At 41.0% G+C, this 22,582-nt stretch overlaps 1 protein-coding gene across 1 annotated transcript; it reads left to right on the top strand.

Annotated features, from left to right (window-relative positions):
• The first annotated feature begins 1,066 nt into the window (after window positions 1–1,066).
• Window positions 1,067–21,719, top strand: LOC135204856 (ERI1 exoribonuclease 2-like). The gene is made up of 8 exons (XM_064235069.1): window positions 1,067–1,157; window positions 2,804–2,959; window positions 4,121–4,182; window positions 4,511–4,711; window positions 14,161–14,310; window positions 14,865–14,965; window positions 16,763–16,942; window positions 17,698–21,719. Exons 2-8 carry the CDS (start codon window positions 2,937–2,939, stop codon window positions 18,793–18,795), a joined length of 1,815 nt encoding a protein of 604 aa, XP_064091139.1. The 5' UTR covers window positions 1,067–1,157; window positions 2,804–2,936; the 3' UTR covers window positions 18,796–21,719.
• Window positions 21,720–22,582: the final 863 nt, after the last annotated feature.

The raw sequence follows: 22,582 nt of genomic DNA, 5'->3' as shown, positions 1-22,582 counted from the left end.
CATTTTCAATACTATTTACGTTTAAGATCCGTCTTTCTGATGTAGATAATAAATGTGAAGCTAAATTTATATAAAAAGTTTAGTTCCCCCAAATAAAGTTCCCTGTGGATTATGAAAAATAATAGTTTAACTTTTCTAGATGTCATACGTAGTTTACCACAATCCAGACATCCACTAATTCCTTCTCTTTTGAAGTATCTATCGCAAACCAACTCATTCAGAAAAGCATATACATTATTTTTCCTACCATAGTCCAAGTGGAAAGTCTAAATTCATGGTGAATTTAGCTATAAGAATACTGTGGGCAGTCAGGTTATAAGAAACAGACAGGACCATAGGATGTTTAATTGCCAAAATCAATTTACTGGATTCACTTTCAACTGCTCTACCTACTTCTGTTTTCCTGAATATGCCCTGCAGGTGCATCATACCATGGAGGGGTTCTTAAAAGGGGGTATCCATACCCTTTGGGGGTATGAGAACTATTACATGCTGCAGGGGGTATGGGACTTGAACTCTAGATATTTGTATATGTATGATTTTAATGTGTCAATGTATACTTGGGTAAATTTCGTAAATAAATAACTATATTCTGTTCTTAGCTTTTCATACCTAAAGTGTGTATTAAAATAAGGATGTTAAGTAATATTGCCAACAAATGGGACTTAAGTGGACTTACAAGCAGCTAGACGTTCCCGGATAATGGCTCATTGACAATCAAGCAATCCTGGAGTTGCCTGAAAAAACAAAAAAGCTATTTTTAGCTTCCATTTTCCTAAGACAGATATATTATTGTCTAATCGTTTATTCAGGCGGCCAAATGATCAAGTTGACGAAAGCTTGCCACTATATATAGCAATATATATGCATATTTGGCGACTTTATTTGTGCAATGAGGAGATAATTATGACATATAGCTTTTAAAAAAGGATATTAGATGCACTTGAACGCGTTATGTAAGCGAATACCACTGGAAAACGAGAAAATATTAGCTTTTTTATGTTATATATAAATGCACATATGGAGGTGCCGTTACATAGATAGTGTCATTGTTTACGTTAGTAACTAATTCTACCTACTACTACTACTACTTAAATAAGAGTCCAGTCCGACATTAGTGTTTAAAACCGTTTTTTTAAGTATTTTCGTATTAACAGGCTAGTTTAACACATTGATTTTGTTGTAATAATAATTAGTTTGCATTTATTTTATTATTGTATATTTTTGAGGTTATTAGAACTTAGGTAAATTATTCCTAGAGCGGGGTACCTTAGGCCGGTATCCCTAATCATTCTGCACATCGGAGGGGGGCGAGGCCATACCCAGGCATTTTAGGGGGAGGGTTGACATTCTTTTTAACAATTTGGTATATTACCTATAGGTCATTTTTAAGCCTGTAGGATGTAAAGTAATAGTTCTACGACCTACCCTAACCTAACATTAGTACTCTTTGGGGGCTGTTGATGGCTAGGAGTCATTTGTAAGAGTAGGGAGACAGTGATAGGATAGGCTAGCCTATACATAGTATGTCATTTTTGGGGCTCCCGGGGGGGCAAAGCCTCTTCTACCAGATCAGGGCATGATGCCCCAAGGGAGGTTATGATACTAGCCTAGGTAGTAGTTAGGTTGTTCTATGCTCACCCCCAGAGAGAATAGGCCTAGTAAGGTACAACCTAACCAGACTTACCATTGCCTGTCCACGGTCTCCTTAAAGGGGTAGTGCCGTCAGTGCGCCTCATGCGGTACACTGTAGACATTAGCTACCTAAGGTGCTTCGTGGCATCCCCCCCAGTAGCTGCAACCCCTCTCTTCCTTTTACTGTACCTCCTTTCCTAGCCTATTGTCTTTCCTCCATTTTACTGTTCAACCTCCCTAACAATTGATTCATAGTGCAACTGCAAAAGGTTTTCCTCCGGTTTCTCCTTTTTAACCTTTCTACTCTCAATTTATCTTCCAGTGCTGAATGACCTCATAGGTCCCAGCACTTGTCATTTGCCCTAAATTGTAAGCTATACAGTGTATTCTGTCTATCCATATCTAACCTGATGGTAATTCTCTGCAATAAAGTCCCGCGAATACGAAAACCACTAGGGATTGGGGCGTCAAATATATTTCGCCGTGTTTAGCTAGTACTGGCCCCTGGAGGTTAATTACAGCTGACTCCCAAAAAATAACGGTAAAGTCTTCATATGCAACCCAATTACTCTAGGAAACCAATTTCCAAAGAAATACCCTACGCGGAATTATTACATAGATTAACAAGCTGACCTCGGTCAAATGACATGTCGGTGTTTGATTCAGTAAGGTGATTGGTATCTTGTAAGACTTCTTCTAATGTAACTTGATATTTGGGCTAACTTTACCCGAAAACATAAAATCAACATAGTACATGGTCTTAGTAAGGCCTAGGCAACTTTCATTATCTGAATGTTCATATGCAAACGTTTATATTTTTGACAAATAGTAGTAGGGTAAAATCCCAAATGGCCTCTACTGTAGGGCGACCACCTTCCTGAAAAAGTACTACTTTATAACACATCCTGTAACCCAGGAAAGACATTAGTCAAGAGCCAACATCCATCAAAACAACACCTCGAGACCCCTACTTTCCTCTCGAAGTCAGTCTTCTCTCTCAAGTCACAATTTGCCACAATTTCTGATTTTTGGGAAGGTGGCTGTGCTATGCTAGAGGCCGGCCATTTGGTATTTTACCCTGTTTGTTGTGCTTGTCTGTAAATCATAAAGGCTAATTATTTGGTATGACTGATAAGTTATCATTTAGTATTCTGGTGCTTATTTGCAGATCAGGAATGGCCACCTACCAGCAGAGAGAATTAAGTGGATTGTGACAAGTTGGAGTTGTGTAGGGGGAAATGGGAGACTTTAGTTTCAAGGTCCTTGAACGACAGCTATGACCCTTTGCCTGCGGATGAGTCATGGCTACCAAGCGGCTGGCACTGTGAGTATTGAGAATTTTGCAGATGTGTCCTGATGCTAAGCTGATCTTTGTATGTGTGAACCTCAGAGAGACGAGGATTGTGGTAGAATGGTGTTACAATTGTGGTGTGTTTATGGATGTAGTATTTGTTCCTACACAGATAAAAATCTCTGTTCTTTACATAGGATTTAGCTTTTGAGTGCAAACTTTTTGACAAGGTATAATTATCTAATGACAGAGAAGGTGAATCCCCATCCACCTGTCAGCTTGCACTCCAAGTTGCTTCCAGATGCTGTCGAATTCAGATCTCTCTGGAGTCTTACCTAAATTTACCATTTTTATGAAGAAACTTGACTGTTCTTTTTCTTTTATTTGTTTTTTGTACTATGTTTTTATATTACTGATTCTAACCAAGTATAGTTAAATAAGAGAGAGAAAGAGAGAGATTTTACCCCAAAAAAAATTTTCTCTGGAACTGGAGAAAATTTTTGGAAATGTTTCAGTAATGAGCACATTTTTACTCAACCTTGGTCTACCCATGTCAAAAAAATGTAAGGATAAAGGTTCGGAAAAATGAGTCGAGTAATGAATTTTATAAATGATAATTTTTTTGCTGAATAAAGTACTGTAATACGTTAAAGTTTACAACACTTGACCTGATGTACGAAGGGGTTACACGCATCCTGTGTATTGTTATATTAATTTATGGTATGATAGAACTTCACATTTATAGAATATAAGCGTTGCATAGGATATACTATTTAGTATACGTATTTGTACGTGTTGAACATCTTTGTTCATTTTTGTCTGGCAGATTAGAGGTAGGGCTCTTCTCATTAGAGACCTGTCAAGTTTATTTGTGCAATGAATTTGATGTCTTTAAAACGTACAATTATGAACTCTAATGATGCATCAGAACCTCACTGAATTTTGTTTGGTTTGCACTATACCAGGATTTTGAGTCATTATTAGCCCAATAAGTCTACATTATGTGTTACACTTTTGTTACATTCAGTTTCTCCGACTGTCAGGAGATCGCACAAGTTGCTTGTGGATTGTGATAAAAATTTGGCCGAAGGTGGAACTTGTAACTGGCTACAGGTGGGTTGGAATTTGGAATTAGACAATTTCAGGATGCTCTTGTTATGTTTTGCATATACTGAACTTCCAAGTGATTTTCAGGGAGTTGGGACTGGTCCAGAAGAGGAAAGTGAAGGATGGTTCGGCACGTGCTTGCAGAGTTGGTGAGTACCGAATAGTTTCCCAAAAGTAGATTTTGTAACTTGAAAGATTTTTTAGAATATGTAGTCACTGCGAGGACTCATGCAAGCAAAGTATATGTCCTGGTTAAGGAAAATGTGATGTAGTAGTTTATTGAAACTGTATGTAGTATGTTCAGAAATACAATGTCTATTGCTCAAACTCTCTTATACCTTCTGGTAAGCATTAAAGATCTTTGTGCTTTGCAAGTTTTATTAAGAAGAAAATGAATACCTGTGTAATTTACCCTTTTATTGTTATTTTTATGCTGAAAATTATGAAGGAAAATTTTATCGTAAGTTTCTCTTTCAGCCCAAGAATTTGACTTCTTAGTTGTGTTAGACTTTGAGTCGACCTGTTGGGAAAATGGAGCACGCATGGGTCGGCAGGAGGTCATCGAATTCCCAGCGGTGCTGTTACGTACCGCCACAGGAGACATTATGTCTGAGTTTCATCAATACGTTATGCCTGTAGAGCAACCGATACTCTCAGAGTTTTGCAAGAATTTAACAGGTTAGTCTACAGCTGGGTCCTGAGGACTGTGATTGGCTTTGTTTTGTGACTTAAGTACAGATCCTTGTTATTGCAAATTGATCTTCATATTTATTTATGTTTTTCCAGTTTCTGCAGAATATATGAAAGAGCTGTTGCCTTGTATAATAAGGCGCCCTATGAGGTTATGTTAGACTTGCAATAATCTTACACTAAGTCGGTTGGTTATGCACTGCCATACTCATTGGAGTGTCTTGGGGTTTGTTGATAACTTACGAAGTCGGTATCTTCTTTGGTTATGACGACGATGTGTTAAACTCATGATGATAGTTATAACTTCATTCGATCTCTTTCTGATGTGAGGTTCTAGTAGAAAACACTGATTACAAAAAATAGTTCTATTCTCTGAGATTACATGATGAAGATCAGAGGAAATTTGTACAGGTCTGCCAATGATGATGGCTAATTCAAATCTACATGATGAAGCTTAGATAAAGATGTACAGGTCTTCTAATGACAATGGCTTGATCGCTTCTGCCATGATGATGGCTAATTCTATTCTGCTACCATCTTGGTTACAAATCATAAAGGAAGCAGACAGTAGCTCGAACATATGAACATACATACATACAGATGACACAGATTACAAATCACGTAGGCCGTTTGAATTATAGGTCACGGTAGTTGTCTCAAGCAGGAAGCTTGGACTAATGTTTTCAAAACAAATGAAGGACCACAGGTGACGGCACGTCATCATAGCCTACTTTATTGTATATGTCATCTTAGCATACTTTATCGTCTCTGGTCTGATCACATTCCTGCAAGCAATCTGGTTGACCTCTTGGGTCACTGGTTTTAATTAATCATAGTTTTAGTTTTTTATATATATGGAATAACATTCCATATTTTTATTATGTAACACTTACATATATAGTCTTGAATTCCTTATTGCCAGTTTGTTGGTAGCTAATTAGCTTGGCAACACGCTGGAGGTGCTTCAGCTTTCGCTTTGTTTTCATTGTCATCTTCACTTTGTAATTTTGTTGGTTTTCATTTATCTTTTGTAATATTTTGAGAATGTTTAGTGGTTTCTCTCTTATTTTGGCATATTCAAGCATTTTTCATGTTGTATTTCTTGTAGTCTTCCATGCAGAATAGCATGCAATTCTAAGGACATTCTCTGTCCACTGCCTGTGCTTGCAGTTTGGCTATGTCAGAGCCCTCTTCTCCTGTGGTAGCTGTTGAATCCTAAGGTAAAAGTGCTTGTCCCCCAACTGTAACTGTAGAGTGAAGGTAGCAACCGTAGTGGCAGTGATACCACCTGTAGGCTCTGATTATAAGTCGCAGGGGTTAATGCAGTGTCATTCTTTTGTGAAAGAGCCAAACAATGCTGGGTCCCTCTCATTTCGTGAAGCAAGTTTGATGTGACTGATAGGTAACGGGACCAGCTGTCACTAGTGCAGTGTTCAGAGTAACAGGTGGTCTTGAGTTAGTTACTTTTATCCAGAAAACAATAGGCTACTGGCCACAGTATTTCCCATCTACAAAACTGCAAGGATTATAGAAGCTGTGTTTGAGAAGTTCCTTTTATTAGAATCAGTTCTTGAAAACAAGTGAAAATTGAAGTTAGGTACAGTTAAAGAAGTTTTGCAAGGCATATTGTAAGCTATATGTACTTCCATAAAGGGTTCTGTGCACTGTAATTAGCAGCATGGGTACTACATGTATGCATAGTTGTCAAAGACCAACTGTGCTTCTTACTGGCATATCTAACGTTTTTCTTGGATTCTTACCCAAGGAATGATCTCTAAACTCCAGTGCTCTTCTCCAGTAATTAATGGTGTCAGACCTCCTTAGAATTAGTGAGAGTACTGTTGCTATGGTATTCAAACCCAGACATACTAGATGAACATAGCAATGAAAATAAAGATGACTTCAATCTTGAGCAGGAAATTCTTCCTCGTAAAAGACTACCCTCGCTGTCTACGTCATCTTTTGCCTCATCCTCAGTGTCTTGTCATATGGTACCAGCTGGTTTTGATTGCTTGTCTTGGTTCTCTGTTTGTAAAGATCATGACACGTTTTCTCCAGTACAGTTTTTGCTTCATTGTATAGACTGCCCGTTTTTGTTTTTTGTACATGAACTTTCCTGTCAGATATATACTTAGCTTTACGTCTCTGACGTCACGACAGAATTCAAAACTCGCGGCACACGCGACAGGTAGGTCAGGTGATCTACCTTACCCGCCGCTGGGTGGCGGCTGTAAGAACCAATCTCCCTTTCCAGCCAGAATTTTTCTGTCGCCGGTGACGACTACACCTGTGGTTGTTACCTCCTGACAGCTTTATTCGATTCTCGTTGCCGTGGATTTATTTGGACTGACTTTCGGTGAAGTACCTGAGCTTGTTGGCTTGGCATACGCATTTGTGGATTGTTTTTGGATATTGATTTGGATTTTTCTTTGATTTCAAGATGTCTGATTTAGAGGTTAAGAAATCTTCTATGTTTAGGGTGTGCTCTATGGATGAATGCAAGGTGAGACTACCGAAAGCTACGGTAGATCCTCACACAGTTTGCTTTAAATGTAGAGGGAAAGAATGTTCTTTTGTTAACCCGTGTAATGAGTGTGAGAAGTTGGATGAGGGTGAATGGAAGTCTCTTTCTTCCTACTTGAGGAAGTTGGAGAAAGACAGGGTGAGAAAAGCTTCGTCTAGAAGTTCTAGTAAGTCTCGTATTAGCGAGGTAGAAGTAGACTATCCTGTCGTAGCACTAGATCCTTCTCCCGTTTCAGCTCCTGCTCCCTGCATCGAACCTAAAGATACGCCTTCGGAAGTGGCAACCATGAGAGCCACGATCCTTAGCATGGAGAAGAAAATTCGTTTGTTGCAAGGTAAGAGTAATAGTGAAGGTGAATTGTGCAGTGACCCCAGTGCAGTGGAGGGTGCGTCTGATCAGCTCCTTAATGCTTCCAGGCCTAGACCTCTTCCAGACTCCCAGTCCCAGTGGAGGAGGAAAGTCAACAGCCGCAGAAGGTTAGGGAGAAACTCCCACCGAATCAGGCGTCCCTCGGTAGATCCTGATGTTCGTACCCAGGCTGCCCTTGTTCGCGCGAAGAAGGAGGTATTGCGCCAATGCTTCTCTTCTTCTTCCTCACCTTCTCCTAGAAGAGGATGGAGCGCCTCGGATTCTTCGCGACCGCTGAAGAGAGCCTGGAAGGCTCCTGGCGATTTTCCTTCCAGCCCGGAAGTTTTTCCAGAAGAGCCGGAAGTAGAGATCAAGAAACCCAGGAGGGAGCAGGAGTTCTCGCCTCATAGTAGGCTTCGAGCCTCTTCTCCGGTGGAGGATTTTGCAAGATCTCCAGCTCGGATTCTTGCAGGGCTGCAAGCGCAGATTTCGGCGCTGGCGGGCTCCTTGGCAGGAGGAACGCGTCGGAAAGACGTCTCTCTCCCTGTCAAGAAGTCTAGAATTCCTTCGCCTGTGTTACCTTCTCAGTCAGAATCGGCTCTCTCTCCTGTATCAGCGGATGGAAGGAGGCGCTCTTCCCTCGGCAGACGCTTGTCGTCTTCCAGGCGTCAATCGCCCAAGAAGCTTTCTCCTGGTGACTACATTTCTCCAGTAGAAAGGGATCTAGCGCCTAGTAGGCGCTCGTCTAAAGACAGGCGTACAGCCTCGTCTTCTCGCTCCTTTCCGAAGATCCTTCAATCTCCGGATAAGAGAGCCTCCTCTTTAAAGGATTCGTCAAGAGACAGGATCTCGCCTTTTGTTAGGCGCCTTGAACCTAGTAGGCGCTACTCCCCAAGTAGACGCTCTCCCGTCCCAAGCGCGGTGTCGGAAAGCGAAGAAGGGAAGTAGGCGCTTTTCTCCTGATAGGCGCTTTTCTCCTGATAGGCGCGGCTCTCCTATTAGCCGCTCTGTTCGGGACAGGCGTGTAGAGCCTGAAAGATATGTCTCTTCTGGGAGACTACCTTTTGAAGAGACACACAAGTCTAGATCGAAGTTTGTGGAGCATGGTAGACGCCGGTCACCTAGTAGGCGACCTTCTCCAGGGCTTCGCTCTACTGTAAGTAGGCGCCAAGAGCCTAGTAGGCGTTCGCCTCATGGTAGGCGCAGCTCGCCTGGCAGCCGCTCTCCTTTGGACAGGCGCATGGATCCTGTTAAGCGCCTTGAGCATAGTAGGCTCTCCTCTCCTAGCAGGCGCTCCCCTTTGGAAGCCCGGGATTCTAGGAGTAGTCTGAAGGATCAAAGAGTACGCACTCATCAGAGTAGGAAGGAATCTTTTGAGAGGAGCTCTCCAGAAGCTTTGGCTTCCCCTGATAGGCGCCAGACTGCTACTAGACACTCACTAGACAGACGCACTTCTTTAGAGAAGTCTAACTGCCCTCGTAAAGAAGCGGAGGGTTCTTCAGTGGATGAAGTTGAACCTTCAGAAGAGGATTTAGTGAAGGACTCTTCAGTTTCGTCCTATAAGATCCTTACAGATCTCCTTCTTCAAGAGTTTGGAGACTCCCTTACTCCCGTCGCTCCTCCGTCTCCTCTCTCTTTATTCTCGACTTCGAAGAAGACGAAAGTTTCCTCTTGTGAGGATGAAGCCAACCATCTCAATGAAGAAGGCTTTGAGAGGTTTTGGTGATTGGCTGCTTTCTAAGGAGGAGAAAGGGAAGACTGTGTTTTCTTTCCCTCCTCCTTCCAAGCTTACGGGCAGACTAGGGTTTTGGTACGAGTCTGGAGAACCCCTAGGCCTGGGTCTTCCTTCATCGGCGGATGCGGACTTCTCTTCACTGGTGGATGCAGCACGACGCTCGGCTCTTTTGTCTGCTAAGACTACCTGGGCTATGAACGAGCTTGACCACCTGTTGAAGGGAATGTTCAGAGTCTTGGAAGTCTTCAACTTCCTTGACTGGTCTTTGGGGGTCTTGGCTAAGAAGACTCAGAACCCGGATGCTATTTCGCCAGGAGATCTCAACAGTGTTCTAACGTGCATTGATAAAGCAGTTAGAGATGGATCGAGCGAAATAGCCTCCCTGTTTGGAGCAGGGATCCTTAAGAAGAGATCAGTCTTCTGCTCTTTTCTGACAAAGTCCGTATCGCATGCCCCCCAAAGAGCCTCGCTTCCTGTATCGCAGCTCTCGCCTCTGCTATTTCCGAAGAAGATAATCCAGGACATCTCAGGATCTATCTCTGCGAAGGCGACTCAGGACATGCTCGCGCAGTCGGCACGGAAGCCTAGGACCCTCCTTTCAGACGAAGACGAAGAAGGAGACTCCAGCTAGACAGGAGCCCTTTCGAGGGGGCCCTCCTTCTAGAGCCTCTACATCGAGTAGGTAAGACCTTTCAAGAGAGGTAGATCCTTCTCACGCTCTTCCAGAGCTAAGAAGTAGGGAAGTAGTCCTCCAAACATCAGTAGGTGCCAGGCTTCTAAGATTCTCGGAAGCCTGGGCAAAGAGAGAGCGGACAACTGGTCCCTCTCGATTATCCGGAAAGGATACCTGATTCCCTTTACGGAAAGACCACCGTTGACAACGACTCCGAGGGAGTTGGTGGCCAGGTACAGGGATCCCATCATGAGCCTTGCTTTAACACAAGCAGTGGAACAAATGTTCGAGAAAGAGGCTATAGAGCTAGTGAGCGACCCTTGCTCAGCGGGCTTTTACAACCACCTTTTTCTAGTTCCAAAAGCCTCAGGAGGATGGAGACCGGTTCTGGATGTAAGCGCCCTGAATTTCTTTGTAGAAAAGAGGAAGTTCGCCATGGAGACGAAATCCTCAGTGTTGGTCGGCCCTTCGTCCAGGGGATTGGATGGTGTCCCTAGATCTTCAGGACGCTTACTTCCATGTGCCTATCCATCCTTCTTCAAGGAAATACCTCAGGTTCATGATGGGAGGAAGGATATTCCAGTTCAGGGCCTTGTGTTTCGGCCTTTCAACAGCCCCTCAGGTCTTCACAGGCCTAATGAAAAATGTAGCAAGATGGCTACACTTGGAGGGAGTCAGAGTGTCCCTTTACTTGGACGACTGGCTTAATCAGGAGCCAAGTCGCAGAAAAGATGTTTGGAGGACCTACAAAAGACCCTTTTCATGGCAAGTTCTCTTGGACTTTTGGTGAACTTTCAAAAGTCTCAGTTGATCCCCAGTCAAGATCGTATCTATCTGGGGATTCGGATGGCTTCTCTGGATTTTCGGGCTTTTCCGTCTCCAGAAAGGATAGCTCGAGGGTCAGAGAAAGTTAAAGCCTTCCTAGAGAAAGACGTATGCACAGCGAGGGAGTGGATGAGTTTTTGTTGGGGACATCTCCTCGTTGAGCAATTCCTTTCTCTAGGAAGGTTGCACCTCAGACCTCTCCAGTTCTTTCTACATCGAAACTGGAGGTGTCGTTCGCAAAACCTAGAGTTCTCCTTTGAGATCTCAAGGGAAATCAAGAAGGACCTCTCTTGGTGGGCCAACCCTCTCAGGTTTGCAGAAGGGATGTCCCTTCACATTCCGAACCCCAACCAAGTGTTGTATTCCGACGCCTTGGAAACAGGTTGGGGAGCAACGCTCGGCTCAAGAGAAGTGTCAGGCACCTGGAAGAAGGAACAGGTGACCTGGCACATCAACAAGAAGGAGCTTGATGGCTGTTTGGCTAGCTTTGAAAGCTTTCGAGCCCCACGTCCTAGCTTCAGCAGTACAGATCAACTCGGACAACACCACGGCCCTGGCTTACATCAGGAAGCAGGGGGGACTCACTCTTTCTCCCTGTACGAGACAGCAAAAGAACTTCTGCTGTGGGCAGAAGAAAGGAAGATTTGTCTCCTTACCAGGTTTCGTACAGGGAGAAAAGAACGTCAGAGCAGACCTCCTAAGCAGGAAAGATCAAGTCCTGCCTGCAGAGTGGACTCTTCACGAGGATGTTTGCCAGGACCTGTGGAAGCTTTGGGGCAAGCCTCATATAGACCTCTTCGCCACAGCCAAGAATGCGAGGATAGCCAACTACTGCTCTCCGATATCGGACCCAAGAGGGGCAGTGTCGATAGACGCTTTTCTACTAGATTGGAAGGGTCTAGACATGTATGCTTTTCCTCCATTCAAGATACTGGGAGAGACTCTAAAGAAATTTGCAGAATTGGAGGCAGCAAGGATGACGCTGGTAGCCCCGTTCTGGCCCGCACAAGTATGGTTCACAGAGGTACTGGAATGGTTAGTAGATCTTCCGAGAGCATTACCACAGAGGATCGATCTGCTCAGACAACCCCACTTCGAGAGGTATCACAAAAACCTCCCCACTCTAGATCTGACTGGCTTCAGACTGTCAAAAGTTTGGTCAGAACGAGAGGCTTTTCTGCAAGAGTTGCAACGGCTATCGCAGCAGCAAGAAGGCCTTCTACCCTTAGAGTCTACCAATCGAAGTGGGACGTCTTTCGGCGATGGTGTAAGAACCATCACTTTTCCTCTTCCAGTACCTCTGTAACCCAAATAGCAGACTTCTTACTTTTCCTTAGGGAAGAAAGTGGATTGGCGGTATCAACCATTAAAGGCTATCATAGCATGCTGTCTGCAGTGTTTAGGCACAGAAACTTAAACATTTCAGAAGATAAGGACCTTCATGATCTAATAAGATCATTTGAAACATCCAAGAAGGTTTCGCCAGGGATTCCGAGTTGGAATCTGGATGTAGTGCTACGTTACCTGAGGTCCACTAAGTTCGAACCGCCTCAGTCTGCCTCGTTTAGAGACCTCACGAGGAAGACAATTTTTCTCATGGCATTGGCTTCCGCAAAGAGGGTTAGTGAACTCCATGCACTAGAAGGAACTGTGGGATTCAGAGGAGATGCAGCTATCTGTTCATTCCTACCTTCGTTCTTGGCTAAGAACGAGAACCCCTCAAATCCTTGGCCTAGGAGCTTTGCAGTCCAAGGCTTGTCTGCATTAGTAGGCGAGGAAGCAGAGAGGTCGCTTTGCCCAGTACGAAGTTTGAAGTTTTATCTACAGAGAAAGAAAAAACTTAAGGGCAATGATGTCAACCTTTGGTGCTCTGTAAGAGATCCAAGGAGGACTCTTTCGAAGAATGCGCTTTCTTTCTTTATCAGAAGCCTGGTGAAAGAAGCGCATGCGATATGTGATGAAAGTCAATTCAAAGTTCTTAAGGTCAAAGCTCATGAGGTAAGAGCTATTGCCACGTCATTGACTTTTAACAAAAACATATCCCTGAGTAATATTATGAAGGCAACATTCTGGCGTTGCAACTCAGTCTTTGCAAACCACTATCTGAGAGACGTCAAAATTACGTATGAAAAGTGCTTCGCGTTAGGCCCGTACGTATCGGCGGTTTCGGTGCTGGGGCAGGGAGCTGAGACATATCCTTTGTAGTATATATTTTCCCCCTTGTTAGGTTGTAAGTTTTTGGTTGTTTGAAAGAACATGCGGGTAGGCATGTTTTTTTCATTTCGTAGTTCTAACAATGATTAGATTGGTTAGGTGATCGGTTTATGTTTGAGCTCCTTGCAATGATAGTGGTTAGGTTCTGTCATATAAGTGGGCGAATCCCCGTTGACAGATCCTGCTCGGATTCTATCAAGTAAGCGGATAACCAAATCCCTTTGATAGACCCAAAGAGTCTGTCAGCTGTAGGTCACGCCCTCGCTGAAGCTCTTAAGGCAATGCAGACTCATAGACAGTAACTACGAAGTCTTCTGCCTAAACAGGTAAGAACCAAGGTGGTATTTACATCCTACAACTAGTGTTGTTTTCCCCTTTTTTCCATATTTATATTGCTGTCTCTTTCCCTCCACCAAGGGTGTCAATCAGCTAAGTATATATCTGACAGGAAAGTTCATGTACAAAAATGTTATTGTTAGTATACAATAAGGTTTTGTACATACTTACCTGGCAGATATATACGATTGATGGCCCGCCCAGCCTCCCCTCAGGAGACAGGTGGAAGGAAAAATTCTGGCTGGAAAGGGAGATTGGTTCTTACAGCCGCCACCCAGCGGCGGGTAAGGTAGATCACCTGACCTACCTGTCGCGTGTGCCGCGAGTTTTGAATTCTGTCGTGACGTCAGAGACGTAAAGCTAAGTATATATCTGCCAGGTAAGTATGTACAAAACCTTATTGTATACTAACAATAACATTTTTCTGGCATGCAGCTGGACTTATACTACTTGTCACTTTTGATAATATTCCTCCAGCTTTGTAAGCACTTTCTGTAAAATTCCCAGTCTTATTCTCCCATAAATTTTAAAGTGCAGTCGTTTCCATTATCATTTTTTCAATATATTATTGTCTTCATCACTTCAATGAATGGCATTCCACCTGCTCTTAACAAATTGGTTGTAATTTTAGACGGTCCTAAGGTCTCATACTATTGTGGATAATGATGAAATAGATAAGATCCATAATCATTTTGTTGTCCAGCATATATGTGTTTGTAGTTTATTGTATACTTTAAATAAATATGACTATAAACATAATGGTTCCCTTCTCTCTATCTAAGGAATAACTCAGGAGCAGGTTGAAGCTGGTGTCCCTCTTGGAACCTGCCTGGGTTTGTTCTCTTCGTGGATCAGAAAATTGTGCGACGAGCACCAAATGTCTTTCAACACCAACGTGGCTTCTAAGCATGTCACCTTTGCTACCTGGTCAGGTAAGTGCTGGCCATTTTAACAGTTAATTCAGCTAGTTTTGTTCAAGTTGTGGCTTGAACAGAGATGTCTTTCTGATCTAAGTGATTCAGGCACAGAAGTTAAAGAAAAGCATTTGAAAACAGACGTAGGCAACATAGAATGTCTTCGAGAGGACTGTAGAAAAGATATGATGGGTTGAAAGAGATATGTTAGGTCATTCATTAAAAGGAGAATTGATTGAAAGTATTTGACATATTAAGTTTAAGTCCTCATTACAGAAGCTACTTCACTGAAGTAAATCGTTTTAGTACAGTTCATGTTTTTTTGCCCAGTTGTAAAACAATCCTGCATTACAGAACTAAAGTTTAACTGTAAATTTTACCACCAACTAGTGACATTTTCCGTTTATTCTACAATACATATCAAAGTTCTTCATGAGAATGACTGTGAACTCTTCAAGATCTTATGCCCAGTTGTTGATTTCCTTAAATAAAGTTTATTTTTTTCATCCTGGAATGTAATGAAGTTAAAGAGTGAAGTGTATTTTCTGACTATTTATTTTTGTGTCCCTCAGACTGGGATCTTGGCGTTTGCCTTCATTATGAATGCAACCGAAAACAGCTGAGGAAACCGGAGTTCTTTAACCAGTGGATTGACATTAGGCTAACTTACAAGGTACATATTTTGTAGTAGTAAAAGATGGTTTTTGGCATGTGAAATTATGCCATTCTGCCAGCAGTTTTTTTTTTCACTAGAGGTCATTGTACTGTTGTCTCCAGTTAAATAATATTATTCACTGGGTATGAGAAGTAAAAAATCTCATGGTTACTTCCTAGCAGCTTTTATCATTCTAATGGAAATGAAATACTATGTTAAATGCAAAATGCAAACTGTTGTCTTACTTGAGTGGTTCACTTTGAGACAAGGGATGACAAACTAAGTGGTATATCCAGAGTGTTTCATCTTCCATCTTGCTAGATGTTAACTTTTTTTTTTTTTTTGTACTCCCATAAGAGGAATGTACTTCTTCCCAGGCTTTGTTTTTTTTATATCATCCATTTCCTTTGTTTTCTGTCTACATAACTGCCTAATTTCTAAAACTGCTGCTTGAATTTCAACTCTTATTTATGAACAAATCCATCAGGTTTTTCCTCTCAAATCTAGGAATGTAACTCAGTGGTTTGGTGAAACTTCTTCAGCCTCTTGTTCTTCTTGTTTTGAATTATGAGAATGACTGTTCGACCAGTTTCCTCCACTTGTCATGGGCCTAAACCAACTCTGTTTTGCATCTGTTTATTAGATCATACTTGAAGCAGTATGTCCACCTCTTCTTTGGTCTCCTCCCTGTCTTAAATTATTATTGTTAAGTATTTTAACCAGATCACTGAGCAAATTTGTTTAGCTCTCACAGGGCTGGTCCTCCTGCCATAAATAGAAGTATCTTCTTTATGTGAAAAAAATTTCAAAGAGATTGAGTCAATTCCATCTATTTAGCTGCAGATTTGCATGGAAAATGCTTCACGGCCTTTTGCCCAACTGTGCTGAAGGCTTATTTTTCCTCTCTTTTTCAACTCAATCCAAAATTGTGGTTGCTGTTTTTAACTTGTGTCCTTGCTTTGTCTGCTCCTGTGTCTCTCATGTCTTCTTGAATGCAGTCAGTCTCTCCATCCTCTCTTAGGCCCTTGTCTGCTTCAAGTCTCATAATCTCTCCTGCAACATGTCTCTCAACATCTCCCCTCCCCATTGGGTGCCCTAAGTGGAATGTCAGTGAGTTTTGCTGATCCCTTTATGTATTCATTTCTAACCCTATCTCTTCTTGTCACTCCCCTCATCTCAGTATCTTCATCTCTGACATGTCTAACTTATTAAGTTCTGTTTTCTTTAGTGGTGCCACTTCTAGCCAATATTCTTCTAACTTTCATTACGTTGGTAGTTACATGTCCGTCCTGTCATGCTGCCTATGTTTTATGTAGCTTTTATTGCATCCATTCCTGATGTGTTAGCTGCAGAGTTAAGGCCACCACTGGGTGACTTCCTAGAATTTCTAACACTGAGTGAATGCCTCAATTTGTAATTTGTTGAGGTAGGTTATTTACAGATGGATATCCTTCCTGACTCCATCCCTCCCTTTGTGAGTTTGGGAAAATTAGAAAGCACAATCATTGCTAAGAATTGCAATGCAAAACGACAAGTGTAAGATGCTCGGACCTGGAACCTTATGAATCCTATAGCTGAATTAGGATTATAATAAAACTCCTGTCATCAGAATCCAGGAAACCAGAAGTCTTGTGGTAATGGGAAAAGGCCCCATGAACTAGGAAAAAGTGGTACTATTCATTTACTGAAAGTACTTCATTTGTTACCTTATAGCTTTTGGTGTTTTATATAGAAATAGAGGATAATATTTAGCATAGTTTGATGCTATCAAAATAAAGTTATGTGATTACTAGACAAGTGCATTTCTCTGCACAGAATTTTTACCAGCGACGACCTCAAGGTTTGGCAGGAGCATTGAAAGATCTAGGCATTTCGTTCGAAGGGCGAGAGCACTCGGGAATATGCGACACTCGTAACACCGCCGTGCTGATTTCTCGCATGGCCAAGGATGGATGCGTTTTGAAGATTACAAAATGTCTGACAGCAAAAGCCAAGGTTAGGTTTTGAAGTGCTTTTCCCCCCCTCCTGTTAATCATCAGTACTTAATATTTTTGCTTTGATTTGTATGACTGTTCTACAGAATCCTCTGAACATGTATTGATGTTATGAAATAGTTCTAACTGTCTTATGTAGGTTATGGCATGTATGAAATTCCATTTGACTTCTAAAAATTAGTCTTCCAGTGACCTTGGTTACTTCATGTATCACAAATTTTTTAGAGATATTTTTGTAACATTCTTCCAGTGGTTTTACTATTTAACAACAGCCAGAATGTCTTTGCTTTCATGAATTTGACTCTATGCAGAAGTGAAGTGCTTGATATAATTGAGCATGCATATAAAGCATTTTATGTATAAAGCATTTTACTTAGAGATTTTGTTAAAATCTTCTGATAGTGCATGTACCCAAACTTTTTTAAGTTTCTTAGTGTTTTATCAGTCCCATTTTGTTTGACTGCAGTGTTTTATCTGAACAGTAAGCTGCTACTTTCGTTTTGCATCTTGGATCATTACGTGTAATGGTGGCTATATGTTTTTTTGTTTTACCTTAATTGTAAAATCAGTATTATGTAATTAACTGACAGTCCAAATTGATTGTATTTTGTTTTTATGACAGTCACATGTCTTTTTCATTTCATTATTGTTTTGTAAAGCTGATTCCGATATTGCTAATGGATGTTTGCCGATAGTATTAAATAGTTTTGACGACTTGCGTTTTTATTATCGTAAAGGAGCTATGCAATCCCACAGGGTTTCACTGTCCGAGAAGCTGCGCAGAAACTTTTTAACCAGGTGAAGAATGTTATTCTCGGCAAGAGGCCCTTGGAAGGTGAAGGTGCCGAAGATAGAAGCAAGCACAGTAAAGTACCAAGGCCAGCATTGTCTGGTGTAGTAGCATCTTCCAGGAAGGACTTAGAAGAGGATGGGAATGATAAAGATAACTCAGATGACATCAATTTCAGTCTTGGTCTTTCAGGTTTAACAGGAAATAGTTTGGATGCCGTAAACGCAACCGACAGGGGTGCAGGCAAAGGTGGTCCTGTCATCAAAGTAGGGGGTACTTTGGAAAAGGCTGCTGCGTCGAATGTTTGTAATGATGGTAGGAAGTCAGATAAGCCTCTGATCCCTCTAAAGTGTATAACTAATACGGTGAAAAATAGAAATCCACGTACCGATACACTGGCAACTCCAAAGTTACATAGCCTTAACGCATCAGATTCTTTTAAAACTCCAGCCTTACCTGTTGTTCGTAGCAGTTCGAGAGTATCCGTCGGTTTGAGTAAGTCCGTAGTGAACACTCCCATACACCTGAACAAATCCTCGGTGTCATCGGTCGAAAGTGACAAAAGCCGTTTCAAGTACAAGAGGACGCCACCATTCTGTGGGTGCGGCAGAAGAGCTAAGCTGCTCCTCACTTCAAAACCGGGACCGAATGAGGGGCGGCACTTTTTCTCTTGTCCAAACGGTGGCACGGGGAGTAGAAAGAGTTGCAAGTTTTTCAAGTGGGAAGATGAACCTTTCATTAAAGCTCCCACGATAGATTCTTTCTGCGTGCCGTACGCAAACTTCGAGCCCTCTGCTCGCAGTCTTCCCGTTCAGAGGGTGGTCAAAGTCAGTGGTATAGGGGTTAGGGGTCCTCAGACAGTGCCTGCTTGCAGTAGGAAAGTCAGGCGTGTCGGTTTGTCCAGATGCGTACCTCAATTTAATCTGTCGCAGGAGAAGTCTGGGGAAATGATGTCCAATTCTAGCAATACAGAGACAGTTACTCAACAAATAAATAGAAGACCTTCATTAGAGCCATTTGAGATAACTCCTTGCATAATCAGAGGAAAATCCAGGTTGAAATGATGTTCCTGATCTCTTATTTGAAAACGTTTTTAGCGGAATTGCACGAGGGCCATTGACTTGAAATCCAAGCGTCCAAAGAGTACGATGTTCATTTGAGAGTAACAGGTCATAGGAAATGAGAGATCCCTCACGAGAAAAGTAAAATCAAGTGAAAAAGTTCATAAATAAATATATAAAAATATAAGTATTTGAATTCATGGTGCTTATATCATTTATGGACATATAACTGTAAGACCTGAAAGTATTTCTGTTGAATTTTTATCATTAAGTTTGTGAGTCGTGTTTTAATATTTTAACATACTGCAAGTAGACAAGTGGTCTCTGTAATGTAAAGGAGAAGGAATAATTGTGAATAGTGTATACAAATACTCTAGACTACTTTAGTTTTATAGATGGAAAATATTGACCAATTTCATGAATGAACTCATGTACAGTATTTATTTATTCTAGTCCAGACAGCTATACAATGAAAAGAGCTCAGTTTGACTTACAACATTATTGCTTTTTATGTAACAACAGGGTGTTCTAACTTGCTATTAAATATTTACAAGTTTTTTTTTTTAGATAGTTTTTACAGACAGCTTAATGAAAGTGTGACACTCTCATGTGTCAAAATTTTAAACAATATGTACGTATGCATGCAAGAATTGCTCTATCATACACATTCAAAATTTTTTGCTGTAGTGTGAATGGATAAGTTAAGAATAAAAATTATTGTGAATTTGATCTGCCTTCTATCAAGTTCAGTATGTATTAGACTATGAGGGTTTGTAAGTGAGAGGTGCTTTACCACTTTTAATGTATGTGTCTGTTATTGACTGAGCAGATACCAGCACTTTCCACCTAACTTGAATTCACAGGAGTGAAATTTGCATTTACTATTCAGTAGTATGCACTTAAGTTTGGTCCCTGTAGCTAAGTGATAGAACATTTAACTCACTGGCAAGTCCCAAGTTGTATCCAAGTATGCCCTAGCTAGTCACCACAGCTGCAAATAGCTAGTAGCATCAGCTTGAAGGTGGAGGCAGGACTGGAAAGAGATGACATTTGATTTCTAAGGAAGACTATGTATAATGTATATTTTCCATTCATTGTTAAAAGTATATGAAGGTGCGAGTTCTTGTATTACATTTGCGAGAATTTTTCTTTTTTAGTCTGCTTAGTTGTGAAACAAGTTCTTGTGAACAAAATTTCTTATTCTTAGAACCAGACATAACTTTTATCTTGTCAGTTAATCTCCATTGGTCGTAGTAGTGTGACTTAGTCACTAGGGAATTTTTTATGATGATTAGGGTTGAGCTTGGTAGTTCAAACAACCCAACCAAAACCAGGGAATATGTTTCTATGTAACCAAACATTTTGGCCCCACCCTTAACTGCAGACAGGATCTTGCTAAGGATGTTCCAAAAAATGTAATATCGTGATTATGACTGGGAACAAAATCATTATAGGCACAGGATAAATCACGACTATTAACAGAACTGTGATAGGCAGTGGATAGACAAGAATCAGTGCTTACGTTTTGATAAAAGTTACCACCAAGACTCAGCCAGGAGAAGGGAGGAAGACATGTTAAGAGAGGAACTTTTTAAGGATGGTAAGACCTCAGGGCCTCTTCGTTATAGGAATTGCGTAGTGTCAACATTGAAGCAATGTGGATGTAGGGTGTAAACAATTCTTTGACCTTTACAGGGATGTGGGTAGGATTTTTGTCCAGTACTTTCCAGAAGACCATAACTATAGAAGCCAAGCAACCATCCTTCATTTGGTCATAATTTTACTTGGTGCGTCATAATTTTCTTTTTGATGGTTGGGTGTAGTCTGAACAATGTTGATGTATTGTTGTCCAGGTGCTGAATAATATTTTGTAACTTTAAATCACATTGTGTGTATTCTCAGTCTTGGCCAGTTATGGGAATTTAACTTTCACGAATTTCGTGTCATGTATGTAAAAATCCAATGATTTGTTAGTGTTATAAGTGTTTTTGTAACAGGAGTGTCCATATTAATGTCTTATTGGTGATTATTATAAGAGAATAAAGGCATTTTACCTACTTATTTTAATCCATTAGCAATTTGTATAGATACATTTATATAGTGACATAAATAAATCAGTGACCCTCAGCGTATGTTGTTCCCGAGTGAAGATATTTGCAATTTGACAAGTGGCTTATGTAGTAAGGATTTGTACCGTATATATAAAGACCATTTGTTTCATAATTACTTTTGTACAAAAGTTACTTTTAAAATCCCTGCCCTGTTGATTGTAGTCTTTGAGGGAAAGAAAATATGTTGCGATGGCTGAACGCTCCATATCTAGATAAATCCTCCTAAGGGGTACAAAAAACACAGAGAGCAAAAAAGTACGTGTTGTACAAAGTGCGCTAACTGAAGGGATGGCCACCAGAGGCGCAGCAGTCGGTAGCGTGGGATGGAGTAGTAGTAGTTGCTGCCCACTCTGTGGGTCGGCTCCCCTCTTGTGGGGGTTTTGTCGTAGGAGATTTCTATTGGTAAGAGGTTCGTGGTAGTGGTCTCACTCGCCCTAGTGTTCATACCGACGCCCTCTTGGAGGGTGAGCGAGTCAGTTATACTGACCTTTTCTTTATTTTATTTATTCTCTGGTATGTGTTAGTGCATTTACCTTAGAAATAATGGATTAAAGGGATATTTCGCGCAGCGACACGAACTGAGCCCAGAAATATGCATTTTTATTACATGTAGCAAAACAAAAAGAATTGTTACGTTTAATAAAGAATTTATGAAAGTATAATACATTTGAACCTTGATTGAGGACCAAGTATTGTTAAATATTTTTACTATTAATATGTACTATAATTTTATTTTTATACTTAATACTGTTAAGCTCGTACCTGTGTTCTGTAATGAATGTAAGTTATTAATTAATAATAAGTATCCATCACTGACCTAGTCATTTTAATTGTTCCTCTCTTCATATGTAAATAATGTGAGTTCTTGTCATTTTTGTAAGATACTGTTGACTGACTAGGAATAAAATATTAAGGGATGAGTTACAATGATGATTCATTTACTTAAATTTGGTAGAAATATTTTTTTTTTAATACAAAGAGAGTCAGTCGGTGAGATTTGTGCTTCAACGAAGGATAGAGAAGTTGGACATGAGTGAATGAAGGAAAAATGAAAGCTAACAGAAGCAGAGTCGTTTGAGGACAGATGGATGCTATGGAAAATGTCTAATACTGTCTGATGGAATAAATTGTTACAAAAAAGGTACATGGCCCTATGAGATAAAAAAAATTATTACCAAGTTTATATTTGCATCAAAGGTCCTCTTTTATTCATGACAAGCCTTGTTTTGCTTTTTTGTGCTTATTTACATCTTCCAATGAATGTTCTAGCACCTCAGTGGTGTGGTCGGTATGGCCTTGGCCTGCCACCTCGGTGGCTGCAAGTTCAATTCTCGGGCATTCTATTGAGGTGTGAGAGATGTATATTTCTGGTGATAGAAGTTCACTCTCGACGTGGTTCGGAAGTCACGTAAAGCTGTTGGTCCCATTGCTGAATAACCACTGGTTTCATGCTATGTAAAAACCATACAAATAAACAAACAAAATGAATGCTTTGCATATCTAACATTGCCTAAAGCAATGAGGAAATTGAGGAGTCCAAAGATCTTTGTAGCCTGTAGAAATGCGTTACGTTTGACCAGGGAAAGTGACCAGTAGATTCTATACTTGAGTAATTTACAGAGTCATTGTAACTCATCCCTTAAACGCCGAAGCGGTAAAATAAAAATTGTCTCCTGTGT

The sequence above is a fragment of the Macrobrachium nipponense genome, chromosome 47 (assembly GCF_015104395.2).
Source record: "Macrobrachium nipponense isolate FS-2020 chromosome 47, ASM1510439v2, whole genome shotgun sequence".
Taxonomy (NCBI): Eukaryota; Metazoa; Arthropoda; class Malacostraca; order Decapoda; family Palaemonidae; genus Macrobrachium; species Macrobrachium nipponense.
This window is presented reverse-complemented; position numbering and strand designations above follow the sequence as displayed.

Coding starts and splice junctions, on each gene's coding strand:
- LOC135204856 (XM_064235069.1), top strand. CDS start 2,937: ATGGCTACCAAGCGGCTGGCACT. Junction 14,966..16,762: donor ACATTAGGCTAACTTACAAG/GTACATATTTTG, acceptor TTCTCTGCACAG/AATTTTTACCAGCGACGACC. Junction 16,943..17,697: donor GTCTGACAGCAAAAGCCAAG/GTTAGGTTTTGA, acceptor GCAATCCCACAG/GGTTTCACTGTCCGAGAAGC.